The sequence below is a fragment of the Rhineura floridana genome, chromosome 9 (assembly GCF_030035675.1).
Source record: "Rhineura floridana isolate rRhiFlo1 chromosome 9, rRhiFlo1.hap2, whole genome shotgun sequence".
NCBI lineage: Eukaryota > Metazoa > Chordata > Lepidosauria > Squamata > Rhineuridae > Rhineura > Rhineura floridana.
This window is the reverse complement of record NC_084488.1, coordinates 62,009,839-62,026,512: the sequence shown is the minus strand read 5'-3', so window position 1 is coordinate 62,026,512 and position 16,674 is coordinate 62,009,839. Positions and strand designations below refer to the sequence as shown.

Below are 16,674 nucleotides of genomic sequence, written 5' to 3'. Positions count from 1 at the left end.
TCATCGGTTTAATAAAGGAGTGCTTCAGTTAATATGACCTTACCTGTGTGACAGAGCAGATCTAGTTGGGTGAAGATTACAATTTATGACATATTCCAGTTTGCAGTTTGCCACATCTAATCCAAGTGTTTTAGCATTTGCTGGACTGATCAACCTGCATAAAGAACTGACTTGATCAGGGCAGTTTTTTGTCAAATGTCCATGTGGACTGTTTGTTAGGTTCTCTTGCAAGTCAGTAAAACCCAGAAGGTGCACAGAGATATACTGGTCCATAGTGCATACGCAAGTTTTGTGAAAATGAGCCGAAATTGCAAATAGTAACAGCAGAGTGCTTTCATATTATATAATATAATATATATAAATAATAATATTGGCTTAAAAACTGTGTGCATTGGTCTTTCGATCTAAATTTTGTACCCTGTAAAAACAGATGCCATAGTTTGACTCATAAAATTGTAGGTATTAAATGAAATGGGGAACAATTTTCCAATAAACTATTTATTCAGCTATTTGCAATGTCAGAATTATACATCTGTTCAGATTAAACAGCTGAATATAACCCATTATCTCTTAATGCTCATGTGGGCACATCATGGGAGATTAGTGAACATCTGTACCCTTCTATGGAGAAACTGGGCAAACTATAGTTCCACCTAGCACTGCAACAATCAGTTAGGTGCTTGATCACATGCACTCATGGGCATTAATACATGAGGCTGAACAACACGGCAGATGACTCATATATGGTGCAGTTCCTGTAAGTCCTTCTGTGAATGTGTTTTCATCACTGAAATGGTTTGTTATGCATCAAAAGTAAATATAAATACTATGCTGTTTGCTAACATTAATTGTCAGGAATATCTTATGTATTATTGACTAGAAGGCAGAAGTTACTTTGTAGACCAACAATTGCTTTAGACCAGTCAGCACTGGGATGGGAGCAAGCTGACCTTCTGGACGAAGGTTGCTTAATCTGCTACTTGGGTTTTTAGAAGGTTTAATAACTGAGCAAGCTATGTTTCATAGAATCATTGTATTGGGATCTGAAAATATTCTTTTCACAGTTCAGTGAAATACGATAGTTTAGGGAAATACCTAAAAATATTAATAGCATTTTGAGAACACTAACTTATCTCTTTTCATATTGTAGGAGTGTTCAATGGCTCAAGAATCTCCCAAAAATTCAGCAGCAGAAATATCTGTGACAAGTAATGGAGAACTTGAAGATACACATGAGCACAACCTTAACAGGGTATGATGAAAAACTGAGCAGTTTTTATGTTTAGATAGACTTTTGCTCAAAGTAGGGTTTTGCTATTGCAGTTTGTTTTATGATGCTTGTTTTTAAAATCTGTATTTGTTGTATGCTTTTGTTTGAATTGTAAGTTGCCTAGAAGCATTTTGAATTAGGCGACACATAAAATAATAGTGATGATGATAATTTTGTAGTCTTTGTTAAATCCCTGAACTGCTTGCCAGTAATCAAATTAGATTAATGCAGGAGCAAGCAAGTTATGGGGAAAATGTATCTCCTAAATAAATAACTTTGTGCAGCTTGTAGAAAGCTTGCTTACCTTTTGACCAGAGATGAATACTGGTTTTATCCTTTCAAATAGGAAACATCACAAGGTATGCTGCAAATAAATTTTGGGTTTTAAATTTTAATGTTTTAATGTTTATGTATTTTTTCTTGTACGTCGCCCAGAGTGGCTGGACAACCAGCCAGATGGGCAACTAATAAATATAATATAATAATAATATAATAATAAAAGTAATATAACGTAGGGGAGTAGGAAGGTAAGAGGCTATAATATTTTAATCACTTGCTTATTGAAGTTAGCCAATTTGTAGATTTCATGAAATATTTTTTAAAGTATAATTTGTCCTGATAGTTGGGCATAAGGAAAGTTAACATTCAGATTAATAAACCTCACAGACAAAATATGGATTTGAAAACTAAATGATTAGAGAACATATTAGACTGTTAGATCATTCAAGTTCTTCCCTTCTGTGTTGAATCCAACTTTAGCTCTATTTTGAAACATTGGCTTTCTAGGCAGGCCCTCCCTTAGCATGTGCGGGGCCCGGGGCAAAAGCAAAGTTGCCCCCCCCCCACATTTGCTCCGGGTCACCGTCTTGGCCTATTGAACTCAACAGAACTCAACAGAATTTTCTCCTGTGAATTTTCTTCATGTGAAAGTGAAACTATCATTAAAAAAACCCAGAACTGATGTTTTGGAGCCAACAGAAGTAAAGAAAACAGCGGACCTTAAGTTAGAGGACCGAAGAAACAAGAACGGTGAAAAACGGAAAAGGAAAACTTCTACTTTCTCCTATAGAGCAGATTAGAAGGGGACAAACAACGAGTAGTTTGAGTTTTCTCCCTTCTGCCTCTTTGAACAGCTGTGGGTGGAAAATGATTGCCTGAAGAACCACCAAAGCAGCAGTACCAGGAAGCGCCTCCCCCAAATCTGCTTCTAGAAACTGGAGCGCAGGAGGTGGGAGAGGAGCAGCCTTTAGCACTATAGGCCTCAAAGAGCCACTTCCTTCCCTCTCTGGCTCTTCTTCAGTGACAGCTGGGAATGGAGGCCAGGAAGGAGCAAAAGAAACGGAAGAAGGTGGCGGAGTCGGGGGTGGTTGTAGTCGAGAAAGCAGTTGTTTGATATTGCGAGGAATGGGGGGGTCACCGAGGGGAGGTGCCTGGGGCGGCTTAGTCAGCTTTACCTGCTGCTGTTGGTGCAATGGCAATGAAGAAGGTGGCTTAGCCCACCTGCCTCCCTCCTCCCCGTCCGCAACCATCCCTCGCTCGCTCCGAGTCTCCACCGACCCGCAAAGGAAAAGCCTTGCTCGGGAAAGAGGAAGGAGGCCTGCCTCCCCCCCTTCTCGTAGCCGACACCGGTTGCTGAGTTCAACTTCTGCCCCCTTGCCTCTTGCACGCAGGCGCCCGGGCTGCTGGGGAAAACGGAGGCCTCCCACGCGCCGCTGCAGCGACGGCGCTCTTGCTTATGGTTTTGGTCACCGCTTTGACGAGCGGCTCTGACTCGGTCGCTGGCCCACACCGGCCACAGGGCGAGGAGGATGGGAGGAAATAAGGAAAGTTTTTGCAAGCTGAAGGGATGAGAGGACGGGGCTTTGGGCTTGTTGGCGTGCTGGAGATTGTGTTGTTTGGGTGGGGGACAGCCTATGGCAGGGAGGGAGGAGCCGGCTGGTGAGGAGATCACCAAGTGCAGGGCTCCCCCAAAGTGCGGGGCCCAGGGCAACTGCCCCGCTTCCCAATGCCTAGGGGCGGCTGTGTTTCTAGGTACATGTAAAATTTTACCTCTATGTGTAGTTGCGGTGACCAGGAATTTTACTCAGGCAAATAGGGCTTATTAGTGCAGGCAGAGTGAGAATATATTCTCGCAAATACATGAGGAACAACCTTCCAAGCTTCCCAACCTTAGGTCATGCATGCGGGCAGAGAGGAAAGGGATAACAGCATGCCACAACCCCACAAAACATCTCTCCCTCCCCAGTGGTAGCCTTAACCAACATGCTTTGTGAGCAAAGTAGAAATGTGTTGCCACCTCCCTTCAGCAACCCATTGATTATGGCTGCAATTTGGAATAGTATTCCATTGACTCTGACTCTGATGGAATCAGAATATTGTAACAATGTGAACACAAGAATTTTGTCTTGACTGGCTTGTGGATCAGACTGTTAATGTAGCTGCAGCAACTTGAGAGGGCAAAGGATGAGGATGATTAAAATTTCTATCCCACCCTTCCTCCCAGAAGGAGCCCAGGGCAGCAAACAAGTGACAAAACTCTAAGAATATCTTAAAAATAAAACAGCTTAAAAACATTTTTTTAAAACAATCTTAAAAAGCAATTCCAAAACAGAAACAGACTGGGATAAGATCTCTGCTTAAAAGGCTTGTTGAAAGAGGAAGGACTTCAGTAGGCACCAAGGTGCCACAACACAAAAGGTCCACTTCCTATATTGTGCGGAATGGACCTCCTGATAAGATGGTATCTGCAGGAAGCCCTCACCTGCAGAGTGCAGTGATCAACTGGGTATATAAGAGGTAAGACGATCTTTCAGGTATCCTGATCACAAGCTGTACAGGGCTTTGTACACCAAAACCAGCACCTTGAACTTGGCCCGGTAGTTAATGTGCAGCCAGTACAATTATTTCAGCAGTAGAGTAGCATGTTGGCACTACATGCCTTGTGGCAGATCCAAACTGTCTAGGGAAATGTTCAGAGGTCTAGAGGGGAGGGGTTGGAGAAGTGGGGGGATTTGGACAGGTCCAATTTTTAATCTTAGTGAATTATTTTCCCAGGGCACTCCAATCACAGTGATTTGGAGTTGGGATTAAAACCTGTATTTTTTCACATGGATCTATGCCATTCCCTATACAAGCCAATGGAAAGATCTTTCTCTCCAAGGAAGAAGCAGCTGTGTCCTCAAAGATCCACAGACAAGGCAGAACTCCACCCCCACTGGTGACCTTTAGGGTAACATGGTCATTGCTGGGGGATGACCTTTCTCCCATCCCACTTTTTCTTTAGGATCCATGATTTTTTTCCCATCACCACCCCCATGATTCCTATTGTATCTACCCCAAAATGGTAAAGTCTCCCTATTCAGGAAAACCACTGCAGCTATCATTTTGAAATTTGGCAGCCTTCATCACTCAGAAGGGATGACAATGCCCGCAGATTGCATCCAGTTCTGTGAGAAGGAAAAATATATAGCCATTTTTAGAGTCCCCATTATAATGGGGAAAGCTTAGCTTCCAACACATTTGATTTGCTCCCAACTAACAAGTCAAATTAGAAAGATATAGAGCAGTTCTGAATTGGATTGGGGAACTCCTCAAAGCCACAAATACATATCTTGTGGCTGGTGTGTACTCCTACTGTGCACTATGTGAGATACAGGGAAAAGCTGAAAGGTAGTTGTGCTGAATTCTCCTCCTGAAACTTGGGTTGGTTCACATGTAACACTATGCCATGGTTTCTTTAACAAACCAAGGGTTGTCCCACAGGTGATAAAACAAACCATGGCTCGTTTCAACAAAGCTTGGTTTGTTTTCCAGCTGCTCTTGTCTCATATCTCTGTAGCTTGGTGAGTGTTTGAGGTGGCGAGCAAACTATGGTTAAGGAAGAGTTTGCACATAACATTAAGCTATATAGTTGAAACAAAGCAAGATTCATAAGCCAGCCACAAACCATGACTTTAGATCAGTGTGGTGTGGCTAATGTGCTGTGATAATTGAGACAAACATTGCTTCATATCTGAGGGATAGTGGTGGCATTTAACATTGGATGCCATTTTCAATTATACTTTTTAAAAAACCCAAATGAATAATAAAACATGATACTGACTACAGAGCAGTTTAACTTGTGTCAAATTCAGTTAAGGCTATAGGCGTAGTTCAGTTTTGTGTCTTCTTGAAGATTTTGATGATTGTCAGCTCTGAACTTGAGTTGCCAGTGAATTACTTGCAATTTTGTTATAAGACAGTTTTCTGCATAACAGGTGCTCCATTCCAACCAGCCTTTAATAGAAACTGTACATATTTTCTAAACCTCTTAAAGTGTCAAGTGCAAAATTAAGATATAGGTAGACTTTTGGCATGTTTTTGGGCATATTATAGTCATTAACATTGTGGTTTTGAAACTAAAGCCGGCAGCCTTTCTCAATAAAGACTGAATCACTTGATTAGAGATTAAAGCCTTAATCCCTGGTGTTTATTCATTGCTACAAGACTTTGGCACTTAGTTGAAAACAAGAAAATGTTTCAGAACTGCCAAAACATGGGTGTGGTAAGGGAATGAGAGTGAATCTATGGAGGAAGATTATGCAGAGGTCCCAGAGGGAGCAGTGTACTCCTATAGAGCATTAGCAGAAGGGACAAGTAACAGGAAAATTCAGGAAAGTTACATTTTTCTACCTGGAACTAAAGTTGAGAACTGAAAAGGAAATCAGCATCATACCTGTGTCAAATCTTGTTGAGGATACTTTAGGGGATTTACCAGAGCTGAGGGGAAAACCATAAATCAGCTTTCATTTTAAAAAACAGAACCCAAAACCACACAGTATGTTTGCAGTGTGCATCGGCCCCTTGTACCTAATGAAACTGAAGGACAGTAATTCTGCCAGCCAAGGCAGTATTTCCTGGTCATCTGAAACATAAATTGTATAACTGGCAATGAGGGGACATATAAAAATCCTACATAACTTAATTAATCAGCATATACAGTGTTGGGAAATGAAGGAGGGCATTACCTGCTTCTCTTAACTTTTGTCAGTGTCTCTTCTATCTTCAGTAATGGTGGATGACAGAAACAGCTTACTTCTTGCAGAGCAATTTGACAGAATGCTGCCTTTACAACTTTCCTTATTTCTCTATGTTAGCATGTGAGGTTCTGGCAAAATATATGCAGGGGGAAAACCTGGCTTTACAGGCTTCTATAACTTCAGCCCTCCCATAGGCTTTGTGGGCTGATTATGATGTGTGCTGCTGTAGTATTATACAGCCATGAGAGTGGTTATACAGCCACGAGAGTGGCTGTATACTATAGCCAGTGGGGATTTTTCACATTCTGCAATGTTAAATTGAAAATACCCCCCATGCCATTCTGAGGCTTCCCATAAGCTCATTTCAAAACAAAACATTACAAAACATATTGTTCTGAACTCAGAAACGCTTGCTTAACAACCCAACAGTCAGAGAGAATTGAGAGTTCAAAGTGTAAAAAGAGAGAAAAAACCTCAGATCCCTTTTGGACTTTTTTCTCTGAGAGTTCTCATAATCTGTTGAAATTCATTAAAAATCAGCCATATTCACAGAGTACCTGTAATCCTATTAGTGACCTTGCCCCATACTCTGACCATTATCTTCTGCAGTTGAAAAGTTGAAAAAATGCCTGGCTGATTTTTAATTAATTTAATAAATTTTGGCTGGAACCCAATGATAACGTAGAGCATGCTTAGTAAGAACCAACTGTCAGAGTTCTAAAAGCCTCATAGCTGCTGAGCTTAGCTAATCAGGGGGCCACAGCCACACCAGACTTTGATTTCATGTGAGACAGTCATGGCTGCCCTCAGAGAATCCTGGGAAGTGTAGTTTGTGAAGAGTGCTAAGAGACTCCCATTCCCCTGAGAGAATGGTTTAACAGTCAGCCACTCTGATTGAAGGTCTGTGAGGGGAACAGGGCGTCTCCTAGCAACTCTCAGCACCCTTCACTAACTACACTTCCCAGGATTCTTTGAGAGAAGCCATGACTGTCCAAAGTGAAATAAAGGCCTGGTGTGGATGTGGCCAGGGGAAGCTTTCGTTTAAATTTGGTAGGAGGCTACATATGTCTGCTGTAGAATAAAAAGGTGGGGGAAAGCCTGAAAAAGAATGATTCTGTTTACAATGTTTTCCTTTTGGAAAGGAAAGGGGCTTCCCTTCTGTCCAGTGCCCACCCACCCAATCTCCTCCCCTCCCACTCCCTGCCCCTTCCTTGGGTCAGTGTTGGACTATGACCTGGGAGACCAGGGTTCGAATCCCCACACAGCCATGAAGCTGACTGGGTGACCTTGGGCCGGTCACTGCCTGTCAGCCTCAGAGGAATGCAATGGTGAAACCACCTCTGAATACCTTTTACCATGAAAACCCTATTCAAAGGGTCGCCATAGGTGGGGATTGACTTGAAGGCAGTCCATTTCCATTTTCAAACGTGATTGAGTAGAAATAAATCCCATTGAACTCAAAAAGTATGCAAATGATCAAACCCACCCTCCCGTCTCCTCCCTCCTATCCCTTCCCTTTTGCCCCTTCCCTTTTGCCCCTTCCCTCCCCCTTCCTTTGCCCCTCCCTCCCCATCCCCTTCCAATCCCCTCCTTTCCCTTTCCCCTCCTCCCCCTCCCCTTCCTCCTCCCCATGGTCAGTTTTACCTATCTTAAACATGATTGCATGGAAGTGAATACCATTGAATTCTATAAGCATGGAAATGATCAAACTTGCCCTCCCCTCCCCCTTCCTTTGCCCCCCTCCAATACGTTCCTTCCCACTCCCATTCCCCCGTGGTCAGTTTTTCCTATCCTAACGAAGATTGCATAGGAGTAAATCCCATTGAACTCAATAACCATGCAAATGATCAATCCATTCTCAGCAAACTTGGACAGGATCCCATTTCTTACCTGCCAGATTAAAAAGCAGGGAAATTCACTCATAGGCAAAAAAACCTTGCAGTTTAAGAATGTACCTATAGCCCACAGCTATTTCTATCAAACTTTAAAAAGCAGGGAAATTGGGCAGCTATAGCGAACGCACCAGGGGAGCAGGAGACCTGACTTCCTCTCTGAGATATTGTACTGCCCTACAAATTTGTCAAAATGCAAACACCATTTGGGTTGGTCTTTCACAGGCCAATCCACTTCCTCTGTAGCTTGGAAGAATTTGGTAACATGTGCCTTTGAGCATATGGTGAGTGGTGGCAACACCTGCAATCAGCCCAAATAATAGAAAGAAGACATGTGCTGTGCTGATCTTGTTTTAGCAGGGAGGAAGCAACATTATTAAGACAGTTGATATAGTTCAGATGGTCACTTTGAATATGTCTGATTTCCTTTGCAATTTTAGTGAAGTTTCCTATAGGAAATTATTTTCTTTTGTTTCTATTTCTGTGAATATGTGAAGTACAGCAACTCTTTGCAAAAATTAGACTAAAAAAACTCCAAACATAATTGTGGAATAATGGCACTGACTTCTGCAGAATAGTCTCCAGTCGACCTCAGGAGTGTCTCAATTTGCACAAGATAAAACAGTGATAGGTGAAATATATTCTAGCAAAATTCTAGATGTACTCTATATTTTTAATTGACTGTGCCCACCTTGCCTTAAATGAAGTGGTTTAAACATAGCAGGCTGAAAGCATGCATCCTCTTTTTTCCAACAGCTAGAGTCATTGCTGAAGTAGCAACATAGTGTAATCAGTCTGCAGTTTCAGATTCCACGTTAATGCACCCAAAATAGAAATAGAACATAACCTCCAATTTGAAACACAAAAGGCTGTCTTCACCATCATATGACACTGACCAATAAAAAGGCTTTGAAATTAATAAAAATAAATTTGACACATGTTTCTGGGATGAATAATGAGGGAAATAAAATTTTCTAGTTTAGATTCTCTGTAGAAACATTTGTACACAGGAAAGAAGCAAAGTAAGAAGAACACCAACAAACATACAAAAATATAATTCTATATCTTTGGAGATGTCAGGTGTTGCCACCACTCACCATATGCTCAGAGGCACATATTACCAAATGCTTCCAAGCTGCAGAGGAAGTGGATTGGACTGTGAAAGACCAACCCAAATGGTGTTTGCATTTTGACCAATTTGTAGGGCAGTACAATATCTCAGAGAGGAGGTCAGGTCTCCTACTCCCCTGGTGCATTCACTATAGCTGCCCAATTTCCCTGCTTTTCAAAGTTTGATAGAAATAGCTGTGAGCTATAGGTACATTCTTAAACTGCAAGTTTTTTTGCCTATGAGTGATTTAATATCCTCATTTTACTATAGTGTACTATTGCTTGAATTAATCATCCATTATTGGCAGAGCTGTAAAATTTCAGGAATTTTTGAAGACTTGGGGGGGGGGGAAACGAGTTTTTTCCAGGGGCTTTCCAGGAAAAAAGCAGAAATTTTGGGAAAATTTGAAAAAAATACTCAGTACTTACTTTTCAATGCCCTTTACAAATTGAAAGTCACTTTCTTCCTTTAGGAACATATAATGTAGTATGCATAACTTAGTTTGTCATTAAGTTACCATGTTTAGTATATAAAAACATAGTTTATTGGAGAATATTTGCAAACTGAATTTACTTCTTAATTTTTTTTGTTACAAATGAAGCTACAAGCTGCTGAACTCTAGAAGTCTAGCATCTCTAGTAAGAAGTCTAGCATCTCTTTCATTTTGCCAGCTTACAAGGAGCAGACAAAAAACAATGAAAGCAAGAGAAATCATCAACATTTATAATAAAAGAAGAAAATTATTCTGTATTCTGAAAATAATTGTCTTCTCAGGTTCTGCACTATGTCAAGCAGTCATAAAACACTAATTTCCATAAAGAACTGAGAAAAAGAAGAGGAGGGTAGGAAACCAAGATTCAGTGAATACTGCTCAGTTTTTAAGTGATTATTATCAGTTTCTGCTTCTTCCAATTCTTTATATTAATATTTATCATGGACTTCCAAAAATTGCAGCTTTGTCCAGATTGAAACAAACTTCTATAACCTTTCATATATCATAGTGAAAAGATTTTTTAGTTTTTCCAATTTTTCAGAAAAACAAAAGGCTTTGGGGGGGGAAAGGAAGGGGGAACAGGAAAAAATTTTTTCTAGGCCTTTACATATCTCATGATTGGTCAAAGCATTGAGGAAATTTCTAGATATATTTATGCATCAGGCGTGGCAAAATCATGGGTAGTATTTAATGCTAGTCCTACTTATAGTAGACTGTGACGATTCCTCAGCTGGCTCTACTTGTGATACTCCCACCAGGGCCACCACCTGTCAGGATCTCGGTTTTTATTTGTTCTCTTCACCGGCTCTAGCACAGATCTCACAAGATCCCACTGCACCACCAGCCACTCCCTATTTCACAATATTGCTTTAGGACTTTGCCTTAGTCCCTTTCTCTCTTATTCTTACTTTGTGTCTGGGTGCACTTGCAGGCCACAACCCCCCTGTATCTTTGTGCCTATAAAGCATACAATCCTGGGTTGCTCTGGATACTTGACGATGTTACAATATCTCCCTTCACCGCTGCCACCATTTATTTGATACTGTTTCCCTCCAGCCTTGGTAATTACCCTGCCCTCCCTTCTGGTCTGTGTATCAAGGATCAGGCTTTTGGTAAACCAATAAAAGTATTTATTTGATAGCACCAGGAAATACGATTATGTAAGGTAGATTTAACAAGTGCATGTCACTATGTTTCTGGTCATATATAATTTGCTTAAATATCAGCCAAATGCAATCCAAGCCTCCCTCAGAACTCTGCCAACCAACTCATCCAAATAACTCTCCACTAACAACTCTCACAACTCCCCCCCCAACTCAACTGTTATCCTCTCATTTATACCTTCAGCCATTCAAACACTCAGCCAATCATCATCCAGCATTCTCCAGCATTCTAGCCCATGTACTCCCCCCTCTTACTCAGTCACTTACCATATATCAATAAACCCGCACTTACCATATTTACAGATATTAAAATACAGGGACATCTCATAGACCCATTGAAATTAGTAGACATGACTAACTTAGGTTCATTAATTTCAGTGGTTCTCCTCTGCGTAGGACTTAGTTGAATACAACCCTGTTGCTTAAACTAGCAGAGGTACCAGCAAACCCTGGAGTAGAAATGCTTGCCTCCTTTTATTTTCTGTCTGTTTAGCACTCTGCTGTCACTATAAGTTGTTATTGCCATAATTATCTATATTGAGGCTTGTCAATTCAGAACTCTAACCAAACCATGGATTGCAAACCCACTTCAGATCATGGTTTCCTAGTTTGGTTTACCAACCAGTTATCAACCATAGTTTAACAATTTCGATATTGCAAAAATCCATGGTTATGTTTAATTAATGGTTTGTCTACATAAAGCCTAATGTTCTCTTCATAAGTAATGGCAGTATGTGAATGAGGCTAGAAAAGCCTCAGACTTCAGCACTGTCTCCTTCCCTTTATGCATGGAAATTCCCTACTTCTGATCCTTGTTTTCTTGTGGTTTGTTCTTGCCTGCAAACCAGGGCTTAATCTTAGTCTACAAGCGAGTGCAAATTATAGTGTACTAGTATAGATAAAAATACAGATTATAATTTGCTGCAAACAAGGATTGGAATAGGAAAGCAGGAAGCAGAAACATGCAAGTCTACAGCTTCTAAGGACTTATTCAGGTAACAGCAAACTATAGCTTGGCATTACATCTAAATGTTCACTACCAAAAAGCATTTTTTAAAAACTCAATAGGCAAAATAATGCCAATTTTTTGGAGGGGCGGGTGGGAAGGCAACTTGTTTGCCTTGCAGATGTCTTCTGAATTTGGTGCAGATCTCTCAAGTTCTGTTTCATTTTGGAATTGCTTAGTTCAGTACCATCAATTTGTGCTCCCCTGCCCTCTTTTCCAAACTTAAGCTTAAGAGTGGATCAGTGGCAGGGAGGGCTGACAGCAGTGGTGACCATAGGCTTAAGTCCTAGGCATGCCAATTATTCCATGTGGGAACATTTATTGTCACTGAGAAGCACAATAAATGCAGCTTCCAGTGGTTCCAGGCTCAATGTGAAGTGTTTGAGCCACCTGCTTACCCCCTCAACCAGGTTGAATGTAGAGAGAAAGGCAGTGGGGCCCAATTTCAATCTGGCCTAAGCCTTAACTTAATTCAGGTTGTATCAGGCCAGTTTTGAACTGAGCCCAGGAGAGGTTACTTAGCACTTAGTTTTGCTCGATACCAAACACTTTCCTAACAGCTTGCTTTTTAATTGCTGTGAAACTATTGGCAAGCCTCTTTAGGACTTAATCTCTATACCCAGTAAATGATATTACCTCAAAGGAGGTATTGGGATTCTTAGCATGTTTTATGGTGTAGAACTCTTATGCTGTATGTTGTATAAATAAATGGGCTTGCTCCTATAGAATGTCTACTGATAAGGACAAAGACAGCAGAGGAATTTTTATTATGAACTATTACTTTTGAATATCTGTTAGCTTTTTTTGTTTTTTATTTTATTATTATTATTATTTAAAAATTTATATCCTGCCCTTCCTCCCAGTAGGAGCCCAGGGTAGCAAACAAAAGCACTCTAAAACATCATAAAAACATAAAAAATATATTAAAACAAAACATCTTTTATAAAGTTTTTAAAAACATTAAACATATTCTGTAAGGAAGAAAAAATAAAACTATCCCAAACACATTCCCTTTGAATGAAGTTGCATTGATCATGATGGAACCAACCTGAATCTTAAGCCTTTCCAAATGTAATAACATAAAATAAAAACAATAGATTTACCTGACAATAGTTATTCTCCACTTCGATACAGGCAGAGGGAAAAGTTCTCAGTATATTTGAAGGAGTCAAAGCAAAAACCCTTAGGGGAAAAAACTACATATCAGTACCAGCTTGACCCAATCAAGGCACAATCTAGAAGAGAAATTATATTGCATTTCAACCATTGGTATATAGCATCAGGTCCGCAAATGTAAGTGAAATATGTGATGCATACTGCAAAACTGTATTGTGTTAAGTCATCATAACAGAATGTTATGACACCATAAACTAGATTCTAGGCTGTCAAATGCATTGTTCAAGATGAACTTGAAAGGCTGTTGCAATGCCTAAATGTTCCTTTAACTGGAATCTTTACATGGATTTTCCTTTTTATTCAAACATTTCTAAGGACTTGAAGCGTTCTTTACCAGCTGGACTTGGTCTGTCTGAAACCCAAATTACATCACATGGCTTTGACAGTACCAAAGAGGGAATAATTGAAGCTGGACCTTTTCAAGGTAAGAGTAATTGCTAATAAACTTCAAGTGTTACCACAAATATATTAATGCCAGAAAAAGGATTCTATGTAGCATTCATTCTTGCTCAGTCGTATGTTAAAAAAAAATCACTTCAGTGATTTTGACAAGTCTTCTAGTGACTTTGTATATGAAAAAGCTTTGCTGGGTTCTAAGGGCTGCTTTATGGTGATGACGATGGGAAGACAAATGGAGGCAGTAACAACTTGCCGCTCTGTTTCAAATCAGATCTAAGCTAAAACTTTGACAGTCAAGCTTCATTCTAGTTTCTCCACTATTTTGTGCACAAGAAATGTGTTGATCCAATAAAAATGGATTTTCATGATGTATATCCCATTTTCAGGTCCCTCTACATTACCCATGTCACCTGTTATATCTCCTAGCAGTGCAGCAGCTAGCAGACTGGCTGGACAAGGGAGTGATTTAATTATTTCCAAAGGTATTCAGAGGTCTAAGCACTTAACATCCTTGCTGATACAATACTAACTCCCAAGTTTGAAGATAATTATTTGATTCCTTTACTTGCTATTAAACATAACCGCTGCTTTTTCATGGTTCTGTCACTTGGCAAAGTACCTGATGCATTTTTCTGTCTGTCATCCTATCTATCTTTGGTATTAAACACGATCAAATGAATATTCTTTTCAAGAAAATGAATTATGAGGAATGACAAATCAGTAATTAAATTACATGTTTAATCTTGCTCCTGCAATTTTCTCTTGCTGTTAGTAAGTAGTCATAGTGTTCAGTTCTCCGTTATAATGGGAATATATAATTTGCAAGGCTTTGCCATGGACTACTTGGCTTTGAGTAAATTAATCTAGTCTTGGTGCTTTCTTTACTCTGAAAAAGATGAGAGTATTTCATATTCTACTGCATAGGACAGCCTCCCCTATCCAGGTGCCCTCCAGATGTTTTGGACAACTCCCATCGCTGGGGCTGATGGGAGTTTAATCCAAAACACATGGAGGGCATCAGTTTGGAGATGGCTTCTGTAGACATTATTTTAGGTATAATGCAGTTCCTTGTATGTTCCAGTGATCAGTCTTCAAGAAATTTCTGAAGGTACCTGAGGCTTTTACATGTTAGTCTTTTAAAACCTAGATTCTTGCACAGCTGGAACAGTGAACATATTTTTAAGGGTTACACAAAGCAAAGCATTTCCAATCAAGTAATTGTATGAGCTGCTTAATGTAAATAGGTAATACTTTATATCAATTCAAAATTTGCATGCTTGTATATCTGCTGGATCATTTTTAGAAATCAAATGAATTGATGTCTTTCGAAAGGCACTATCAGTTGTTTAGATTATAGCCAAAACATGCCCCTACTGGATTTTTAGCTTACAATTAGCAAACATCTCAGGTTGTAGGTTTTAGAATTGCAGAAGTTGGTGTGCTTCTCAACATGCTGTAGCCTGTATACTAAAATAACATCATCAGTGGGAGTCAACACTATCCAGGAGGTTCATTTTCATACTAGCAAGCTGCTATGCCATACTTTTTTTTTTTAGTTAGCTATGAGTATTGCTGTGAAAGAGTGTATCATAGAACTTGCATAGGTAAGGCATATGTTGACATTTGTAATGCTTTCCAACACTTCAGTACCTGTTTTTGCTGGGTGTTTGTAATATGAGAGAACTTTATGCATTCCCTACCTGCAGTTCAACATCACTTCAACTAAATGTAGCATACTGATGGTGACCCTTTTAAATTAACTGCCTTGCTTGAGATTCCTTTACTAACTTCTGTAGATGGCTGGGTTCCATTTCTCTCTTGATTCTGAAGATCATGGCAGAAATTAATTTCTAAATGTATGCCTAACTAAAGCATCATATGAATTTGGGATAATGGAACATAGGAAAAATGATTCTGATTTGGAACATGGTGCACTGAAACAGCTGTCTGGTTGAAGAAATCTTAATGTGGCTGTTTTACCTCCTCTGCATTGCAGTGTCTTTATAGCCATCACTAGAGTTATGTTGGAAGCACTGTGTGATTCTCCACACACGTCTTCCTGAACATCAAACCATCTGAAGACGGTGATGCATCATATGCAAACACATGGTAGGCACATCCCAATGATGTGCAGTCAGTTGTAGGTTCATCACAGTGCACATGAAATACATCTGCTTAAAAAACAAATTAAAGCGTTCCGGAGTAACGGGGTGCTGTAGCAGTATGATGGGGCTTGAGAGTTAAGAATGCTTCTTCCATTGACAGCATTGAGTAGCAGTCAAGTATGCTTTGCATGTATTTAACTGTCAGAGCTATAGCTTTACTTACCTGTGTGTTGTTGTTGTTGTTGTTATTTACAACCTGCCCTTCACCCAAAGGTCCCAGGGCATGTTACAACAATTTTAAAATACAGCATTAAAAACAACCTTAAAAACAACCTCAAATCACAAAATAGGGTAAGTCCTAAAAATATACGTCAGGTGTCAAAAACCTGGGTAAAGAGGTACATTAGGAGGAAAGTTAATTTTATCCAGCGATCTTTGTTAAATGAGAAGACACGGTTAATAATATGCCATGTAGAAGTACTCTTGCAACCTGACTTTGTGCCTCTTATCTCTGAAACAAATCCCATAGAGTTCAATAGGACTAGCTCCCAATTAAATATGCATAGGTAAGAACTTAAGAATTGCTGGATCAAGCCACTGGCCCATCTAGTCCAGCTTTCTATTGTCACAGTGGCCAACCAGATGCCTATGGGAAGTCCACAAGCAGAACCATAGCATACATCTACCCCCCCTCCAGAGTTTCCAGCAACTGGTATTGCGAAGCATACTGCCTCCAGCTGTTGAGGAAGAGCCTAGCTATCATGGCTAGCAGCCCCTAACAGCCTATTCCTCCATGGTTTGCAGCTGTAACTGCTATGCAGAGATTTGAAGGGGCTACTCTTCATGACCTTTACTGAAAGATGTGTCTATATAAAGCCATATTTTTTCCACATGCTTGTGAGAATTCTTAATTGTTCAGTGTGCTTAAACAAATTTCCCAATTTCATACTGTGAACAATGCAACATCTGGAAACTGCAGTAATGAATTGGAACTGGTTCGTAGATTTATTTATTATTACATTTATATACCGCCCCATAGCT

The 16,674-nt window shown here is 40.0% G+C and overlaps 1 protein-coding gene across 5 annotated transcripts in view; it reads left to right on the top strand.

Annotated features, from left to right (window-relative positions):
- The window catches only part of ARFIP1 (ADP ribosylation factor interacting protein 1), a 62,087-nt gene that overhangs the window by 11,567 nt on the left and 33,846 nt on the right, over positions 1-16,674 (top strand). For 4 of the 5 annotated variants that reach the window (XM_061584611.1, XM_061584612.1, XM_061584610.1 and 1 more), the window contains 3 exons: positions 1,151-1,252; positions 13,445-13,553; positions 13,915-14,010. In XM_061584611.1, coding sequence (XP_061440595.1) covers positions 1,151-1,252; positions 13,445-13,553; positions 13,915-14,010 — 307 coding nt within the window. The remainder of the gene's footprint in view (positions 1-1,150; positions 1,253-13,444; positions 13,554-13,914; positions 14,011-16,674) is intronic. The other variant, XM_061584614.1, reaches the window with a different exon arrangement.